The sequence below is a fragment of the Seriola aureovittata genome, chromosome 8, assembly GCF_021018895.1.
Source record: "Seriola aureovittata isolate HTS-2021-v1 ecotype China chromosome 8, ASM2101889v1, whole genome shotgun sequence".
Lineage (NCBI taxonomy): Eukaryota > Metazoa > Chordata > Actinopteri > Carangiformes > Carangidae > Seriola > Seriola aureovittata.
This window is the reverse complement of record NC_079371.1, coordinates 21,717,554-21,726,715: the sequence shown is the minus strand read 5'-3', so window position 1 is coordinate 21,726,715 and position 9,162 is coordinate 21,717,554. Positions and strand designations below refer to the sequence as shown.

Genomic DNA, 9,162 nt, shown 5'->3' with positions numbered 1-9,162 from the left:
TCCGTCCACCCTCCAGCGGCCCTGTCCACACATCCTGCCCCGCGGTCAGCTCACCTGCTCCGGCCTCGTCTCTGCCTCTGTCCCCGCAGCCAGCTCCTCGGCTCAGCGCTCTTTAATGACTTTCTGGTGGCTGCAGCCTTCTTTTATTTCTCCTAAATGTATGAAAATGTATGCAAATTTAAATCAAGCTTAACCTGGGAGCTCGAGCAATATGTTTAATGGAATTTCAAACCAATAAGGAGACTGGGACGCAGTCGTCTAATGGCAAATATAATTACGCAGCTAAGTTTGCTCTCAGATATGCAGATAGATCTTTTTCAACTCTGAGAGGACCTGATGAGATTCTTAAAGACTGCAAGTGGGAATGTGTGGTGTGTGAGGATTCATTGACTTCTTAGAGAAAATGTAGAAATGATGAGGTTTGAGGTTGTAAACGTGTCCAGTGATTATATGTGTCCCTGTGTAGCAGCAGAAAGCTTCCAAATCTTTTTTTAAAGACTAAATTGGAATTATAGGCCCATGACATGCCTTATTTTTATCTGACCAGATTGGATTCGGATAATGGCCCGTGCGTAAACACCTTTGCGTAAACACTATCTTGGGACGTGTCATTCTGTGAACACCTGAGGAAGTATTCTCTAAAAGTTAATCATTAGCAGTGAGAACTGCTCTTGGTTTGATTGTATCCCTCTAAATTAAGTGCTGGCACGTCTAACAAATGCCATTGCGCTTTAATCTCCTCCTTCGCAAGCGCTCAAGGGTGACAGGAGCAGCAATAAACTCGTGCGTAAATCAGTTGGAAACTTTAATTAATAAACAGGAACTGCGCTCCACGCGCACATCGTTCCACAGCCAGACCCACTGGACCAGCACTCCGACTCACTTCCGGTTCGACTGGCTGTAACTCTTTCCTACCCGCAGCTCTGCTTCCAGAGGCGGCGGTTCGGATATCTGCGTAGTCATTGGTGGAAACGCGCCGTCACTGCGTCTCCGTCGGTCTGTGAGTGGTGGTGGAGGCTGTCAGTCAGCGTTAGGCTGCTGCCGAGACTCCAGAGAGAGGGAGATGTCAGAGGCTGAACTGCTCCCTCCCTTCAGTAGCACTAGTGGGGTTCAGCAGCCAGCATGGCCACAGCTGCCTCCAGCCCCTACACCCTGCTCAGCTCCAGTCCCATGATCCACCCGGACAGCCAGGCCATGCAGCCTGCTAGCCCCTACAGAGGACACCAGAAACTCCTCCAGAGTGACTACCTGCAGAGCGTCCAAAGCAACGGACACCCCCTCGGGCATCAGTGGGCGAGCAGCCTGTCGGAGGGCAGCCCCTGGTCGGCCTCCATGGAGCAGCAGGACGTCAAACCAGGCCGAGAGGACCTGCAGCTCGGCATCATCCATCACCGCTCCCCGCACGTAGCGCATCACTCCCCTCATCACAACAACCATGGCAACCACCCGGGAGCTTGGGGAACTCCGGTGTCCCACAACTCCTCCATCACCAGCGGGCAGCAGATCAACATCTACTCCCAGACGGGCTTCACTGTCAACGGCATGCTGGACCACGGCGGGCTCACACCTCCACCCAACCCGCAGGGCCAAGGCATGCACCCGGGCCTCAGGGACACACTCAGCCCCGAGCACAGCGACCTCGGCGGGCACCACTGCCACGACCACTCCGACGAGGAGACGCCGACTTCGGACGAGCTGGAGCACTTTGCCAAGCAGTTCAAACAGCGGAGGATCAAGCTGGGCTTTACGCAGGCGGACGTGGGTTTGGCTCTGGGCACTCTGTACGGTAACGTCTTTTCCCAAACCACCATCTGCAGGTTCGAGGCTCTGCAGCTGAGCTTTAAAAACATGTGCAAACTAAAGCCGCTGCTGAACAAGTGGCTGGAGGAGGCAGACTCGTCCACAGGCAGCTCTAGCAGTATAGACAAGATAGCAGCTCAGGGGAGGAAGAGGAAGAAGAGGACGTCCATCGAGGTCAGCGTGAAGGGGGTTCTGGAGACGCACTTTCTCAAGTGTCCCAAACCCTCCGCGCAGGAGATCACTTCGCTCGCGGACACGCTGCAGCTGGAGAAGGAGGTGGTGCGCGTGTGGTTCTGCAACCGGAGGCAGAAGGAGAAGCGCATGACGCCGCCGGGAGAACCGCCGCCGCACGAGGGACCCTATTCTCACAGCGGGAGCGCGGGAGACGCCTCCTCGTGTCATGATCTCTGACCGAAGCACCGGGAGGAATCCCCCGGCACAGACTCTCGAGCGCACGGGGCGCGCGGTGGCACCTTCCAACCGCCGTGCCTGTCCCGGTACAGACTCCTCCAGATGCCTCCAGCACTGACAGACGACAATAACAATAACAGAGATACCCGTTCAGCCTTCGTCATTTTCTAACTGTCATGAGGGCATTATTCTATAGCGGCATATCAAACGTCACATTTCAGATCACTTTTGGAGCCCGACAAATTATTTTCTACATCACGGATATAAATACAAAATGTGCCTAATAACCTGCCAGCGCCTTTGGTTTGTGTCACCATTTCTCATCAGCTCGATAATAATGATAGGGTGGGACTGATGATGGTTTTGTTTTGTTTTGTTTGGGCTTTGCCTCTGTTGTATGATCAGTGGAGTGAAACTGATAATAATATCACTTTTCTTAATTGATTTGTTGCAGCACCAGAGGCCATTTTACAGTCCACCTCACGCTTCCCTCGGGCTTATACAATGCTTTAGTTCTCAACATATTTACATTCATTATTTTGTAACATACTCGTAGCAGATCTGTAATTATTTTTGCATATGCAAATATAGGCCCTCATTCCAGTTGTAGAGGTATTGCTACCAACATAATAGCACTTGGAGGATTTTTTTTTTGATTCAATTCCTCCCCTATGGCCTGTAGCTCGTGAAGCCACACACAGTTAGAGCTATTTATAAATCCATTTATTTGATTTCAATCATCTTCGACCATATAAACTGTGTGGACTCTGAAACAGAGCCGAGAATAGAAAGAGGGGTTGACTGACGCTATACACCTGCCTATAATTTTATTGTACGTTCAGTATCAAAATTTTATAATCTTAAATACTCCTGTTATTTGGTTTATTTCTTAAGTATTTTTTCGAATATTGTACAGTTTTATATATTACCCTTTTGAAGTCATTAATTTAAACAAATGCTCTTAGTTATCCATGCACTTAATTAGCAATGTAAAAAAAAACAAAAAACAAACAAACAATATTTTCAGTAAGATTGAACTGTTTCGGCGGTTTTATTCCAAATTTCGATGACAGCTCAAGTGATTATTTATTTTCAGTATAAAGCTTGTATTATGTTTTGAAATAAACTATGTATGTTGTAATAAACAATTTCTTGCTACAACTGCTTACTGTCCAAAACAGAATTCAACTTCTGATGAATAAATATTGAAGATTTAGAATTTGGAAATAGACTTTAAAATATTATAATTATTATTATTATTATAATTATTATAATTACTATTATTATTATTATTATTATTATATTATTATTATTATTATCATTATCATTATTATTGTTCATTGTGAAAGCAATAATCAAAATGTAGAATTAAATTTCTCAATTCAGTACTCTATTTAAATTTTTGCATAGTTTGAAGATCCTGTACTGAGTAATGGTTCAATCTAAATTTATGACTAGTAGAAATCGTATTTCATAGAAATATGATTGTCCATTCACATATCTGTACACACAAATACAACTATGACTAAGCAGCATAACCTTCACTCAGTTTCAATGTCATGTCAAAAGGCAACTTTTCCAACTTTTTCCGTGTCACTAACAGCTGTAAAATATCCAGTGGTTCAACAGGACCCTGGCTGCAGGTCTGCAGGCTCCACAGATCACAGCAAACTGAGACGCTTTCTCCAGCAGTTCCACTAAAATGTTATTGTCCGGGCCCTCTGCCCTCCTCAATCAGACATGCGTGATTTATCGCCTGGGCTGCTGGGCCTGACACAAACACAATGACAAACACACACACACACACACACACACACACACACACACACACACACACACACACACACACACACATACACAGATACACACATACACACACACACACACAATCAGAAGCAGATGAATCTCATTTCAAAGACTACAGCTGCGTATAATTGGCCATGCAAGGGCAAAATAGAGCTATATTTCTTAAAATAAATAAATAAATAAATTAAAAAATCATAATGCCTAAAAATAATTTAGGGACGGTTTTGGAAATAAGTAGGCCTATAGATGCAGCACTGCTTAAATGATTCAAAAATAGAGCTGGAGAGGGAGAGTGAAGGAGGGAGAGGAGAAGAGGAGAGGCGGAAGGGTGCTATAGGCCTTGCCTTGAAATGGAGAGCCTGACTGGAATACTAATGCGTTTGAATTTATGCATCTCCTCAGTCTGCAGCCCTGAGAGGGGGGTGGGGGAGACAGAAAGAGAGTGAGAGAGAGAGAGAGAGAAAAGGGTGTGAGGGTGGAGGTGAAAGGGGGCGGTTATGTAGAAGAAGAGAAAAGTAAAACCATGGCTGATTGATTCCATCCATCTATTTTAGTTCGAAATAATCCCTGATTTCTGGGGGGAAAAAATGACCCTGGATGGTGGAGTAGCAGCCAGCAGCCGAGCAAACAAGCAGAGCAAGCCAAGCACTGCAGTATCCTCCACCTCATACCGCTCCAGTGTGGAGCTCCAGCACAGAAACCTCTGGTAGCACCATCCAAATATGACTTTAAAGAGTAACTGATGCCTCCACATACATAACTCACCAGTGAAGAAATGATTGACTCGGGAACATGTGAGAAAATCATAACAGGTGCAAGATGAAAGCATATTTCAGAGGTATTAAATGATGAACTTCAGGTAATTATTTTCCCAAAATGCTTGAGGTTGGATGACTCGACGTTGCACTTCAGCAGATAATTGAGCCTCTGAATCAGATGTTGAGTAAGTGCGGACTGATCATCAGACAGGACAGCGACAATAGAGGAGCAGAAGTATAGTGACTGGTGTAGGGGCAGTGTGGAGGATGAGCAGGAGTTGTTTACTGGCAGGGGATAATGGGACCAGCTGACTCACACCTTTTTTTTCTCATAACTGCATCTCATCTCAAGCCTTCTGTTCTCCTTTAATCTCGTCTGTATCCTGTTTCAAAGACTTTGGTTGAAAGTTAAGAAGTCAGAAGTGTAAAAAACATGGTCAAAGTTCTTCTAAATAAATTGTTTTCCAAAAGCTTTTATTAATAGTGTTATTTTTCCCCGAGCTCTTTAAAAAATCTTTGAAAGTGAATAAAACACATTAGGATTAAAGAGCGGTAACTTTAAAGCATGGTTGCAAAAAAAAAAAATTCTGGGAAAGCAGATAAAAAAGTTTATGAGGCGCTGATGTAGTGTTTGCAGTAAAACTGGTGTGATAGGGGGTCAGAGAGAGGACATTCGACATCACATTTCTCTTTAATTAGATATGGGGAAAGCACAGAGCTGCAGTTTAGTTGCACTACGGAGAACACAGACAGGAACACAGCAGCAGTCCACATGAGAAGGGGGTAATGAATATCGGCTGCTAGTCGGCCACATGGTTGTATGACTTCACCGATTCTGTCTATTCCTTTGCATCAAGTGTATACAATGACCCTTTCTACGTGACTCCTTTATCTTCTACTGAGTCTCACTTCCAACAAAAGATAAAGTCGTATATGTATTTTCATACCTCTCTAAAAGGCCACTTTAGATCCTTGTCTCCAGACTGGTTGTCCCATTACAACTTACGGTCTTAAAACATTGGATCCCAACCTTTCCAGCTTGTGACCCCTTAAAACAATGATTATCTCAGATGATCCCCATAACTGGCTGCATACCGTACTTCAAAAACGATTTTCATCCTTGTTTTGTTTGAGCACAGCTAAGAAAAATAATCTCCCCACCCCTCTCTCTCTGAATTTTCTGGCCCCTCCTGGGGGTCCCGACCCTCAGGTTAGTAACCACTTATTCACACATCTTATTCTGTGTTACACTGGTTGTAAGTGAGTTTTTAAATAAGAAAACAATGGGAAGGACAAAATAAAATATTTGTAAATGACTGAAATAAACACAAAAAAATCTCAAAAATAATAGCCGAATCATTTATTTAATATGTGAACAAATAAAAGTGAGGAAAATATTTTTTTTCAAAATAGAAATAATAATATTAGCAATAAGAGTATAGCTCAGAATGCAACTGAATAAAAAAATAATGCTATCTTTTTTTATGGGTGGCATATTTTTGAAGCAATATTTTCCCACTTGTGTGTGATACATCCAGCAAATTATAATTTCGAAGAAGATATTCTTTGAGATTTCCCAAAATGTCAAAATATTTTCTTGTCGCAGCCAAACTTCCTTATAAAGAAGCTTATTTTTAGAAAGCAAAATTACTGCACTTCCAGGAGTCAATGTACTAGAGAAGCACAGTGAGCAGATCAAATATGCAGGTAAAAAATTAATCACAGAGGTGGATCAGGCACGTCGGCCTCTGCTGTAGCCAACGTATATGAGCAGACTGACAGCATGTTCTGTTGAGGGATATCAAGTCTTGAAAAAAAATGCCCCAAAATCAGAGCATTGCCAGACTTTTAAAAAGCAAAACCTTCTCACTGACTCTCAATGGTTAAGAAACCGTTGTTTTCTGGACACACTGTCAGCCTCAGGGAATGACTGAGGCTTTAATTTGCTTTGGAACGACAGATTTTTGCTGTTTTCACACCACAAATTGCCTGTTTTGAATTGCATAAACACCGTTTTTTGGCAATGCTTTTCACACTTGTTGCAGCGGGATTTACACACTGATTCATCACATCGTCCGTGTGTTTGTGCTGGTACTGTAGTTGCCGGCTCGAAAAAATACATGCAGGACAACTCGTCTCTTACTACTGCAGGGCGCTGACACAACTTCAAAGTGAAGGTGACCAAACCTGATAAGTGATCACTGGGGGGCAGAGGGACCACTGTTGGTAATGATAGTGTACTGCAGAGCAGCTGTAACTGAGGAATGGGAGGGATTGTTGAAGAAGAGAGAAGACGGAAGAATCTGCAATACGATTAACTGCGTAACCTAAAATCAATTTCACATCCTCAGTTCTGGCATCCCCTGACAGGGCCGGGCAGCTTCAGTGCAGTTTGTAGGGTGGGGGTTGGGTGGCATAAGACATACATCCAAGCATCAGTCTATAAGAATAAGCAAGAATAGAAAATAGAGTCTACTTCCCCGTTGCCACTGGTAAAAAGAAAAATTGTTTTATAATTTAGATTTTTTTTTTTTTTTTTTTTACACCTCCTTAGATCAGTGCAGCCTTTCAGAAACCTGCTATCTCCATTTTTTTTTATTTTTTACATTCAGTCACTGACAAAGAATTAAGTGAAAATGGTGTCAGTAGAACAGCTGCCTCTGAGATCTTATTGTTCCTCTCTGTCGAGGCTGTGGCATTCATGTCTTTGCAATTACTTTGACAATTAAAACCATATTAAGGTTGTGCAGTGTGATAGCTCCATTAAGGAGTGCACGAGCACCCGCAGTTGAGTGAGTGACACCCACAGTTTGTTATTTTTTTGATGTGATGTTATGTGGTCATACATGGCTGCACAGGTGCAGCTGAAAGGTCTCATGTCCAAAACTGCAGAGCCAAGTAGCACGTTCTGTGTTTAAAGAGGGGCTTTCGTCATCCCACTGGCCCTGCCAGCATGTCTTTTAAACAACACACACACACGAATTAGTGGTATATGTGAGAGGAGAAAGGCCTGTTTATGGCACTGCGAGAGTAAATCACTGTGTCTGATATCTTCATTTGAGACAGAGGGCTGATCACTGCTCGTCCTGCTTGTTCCACATTAACTCATTATCACACACGCTCACTCCATTAATTCTCTTGCTTTTATTAGCAGCAAGAGCGGAGACACACGCACACACACACACACACAGACACACTCACACAGTGGACCGATGACAAGCCCTGTCTCTACCTCATCTGACAGCTAATGGCTTCATTAGGAGCACCGTGTTAATTGGCTGACTTTGGGGAGACGCTTGTTAATGAGGATAAATAGATTCACACCTGAGCGGGGCGCTACCCAGCCACAGCAGCACTGTGGGAACTCTGCATGACGAGCAAATGTGCACCGCAAATGTGACTGCAACACTTTATTTGGGAGCGTAAGTCAACGCGACAGACCCCTATCCAGTTCTACTTCCTCACAGCCCAAACACAGTTGTGTTTTCCTTGCCAGGCAGACTTATTAGCCGAGTGGTTGATTAGCACCAGGAGGCCAAAACAAAGAGCAGTATGTCAAAGCAATTAGCCCCACTGTTTACCTCTCAGCTCCCAGGCTGACTGCAAAATGCATCTAATCCAGGAGAGAGAGGGAGAGGAAGAGAAAGACATGGAGGCAGCTCAGACAGTTGCAGAAAAAGGACAACAGCTGGTCCATAGGCCAGAGAGTGTGTGTGTGTGTGTGTTTCTGTGTGTGCATTGATGGGAGCAGTCCTAGTGCCTCAATCCATCTGCTTTCCTTGCCTAGATCTCCATCCTCTGCTGTCTGGTCATGACAGCTCTGACACACACACACACACACACACACACACACACACACAACTGGTTAGAGCAGCTCATATTCTCAGGGGAGCGGGGGGTTGGACAGACAAAATGGAAGCAGGCGAGACTGATCATTTACATAAGGGCAGGACACAGACCCATAGAGGGACGCTGTGTGTTCACCCATCTTGTAACTTCTCATGCACTGGACAGTGTTACCACCTAGTGGTGGCTGATATGCTTTGCATGTCATTTAGGTTTGGAAGGGGAGGAAACAAAGGGAAATGAGAGCACTTTGGATGTGGCCATAACTCTAAAGGGTTGTTTCAGGCAAATTAACAAAAAACATACTTTCTCGATTAACCCTAGTCAAGATAAGATCTAGCCATCAAAATAGTTTGGGTTTAAAGCTACACTAATCAATATTTTTATATCAATAACTGATCAAATGACTAACCATTGTGGAAGGGATCACGCATAGTGACAAACCTAGAGATAATTATCACCTCACTCTGCATTTCTCCACAGCTTTATTATATTTTAGTATCTTTCAACTCGTTTAGATTTTACGACCTGCAGTTTTACT

The 9,162-nt window shown here is 43.9% G+C and overlaps 1 protein-coding gene across 1 annotated transcript; it reads left to right on the top strand.

The window, feature by feature from the left end:
* Window positions 1-849: 849 nt before the first annotated feature.
* LOC130173152 (POU domain, class 3, transcription factor 4-like) lies at window positions 850-4,116 on the top strand. The gene has a single exon (XM_056382115.1). It carries the CDS (start codon window positions 1,123-1,125, stop codon window positions 2,209-2,211), a length of 1,089 nt encoding a protein of 362 aa, XP_056238090.1. The 5' UTR covers window positions 850-1,122; the 3' UTR covers window positions 2,212-4,116.
* The last annotated feature ends 5,046 nt before the right edge of the window (window positions 4,117-9,162 follow it).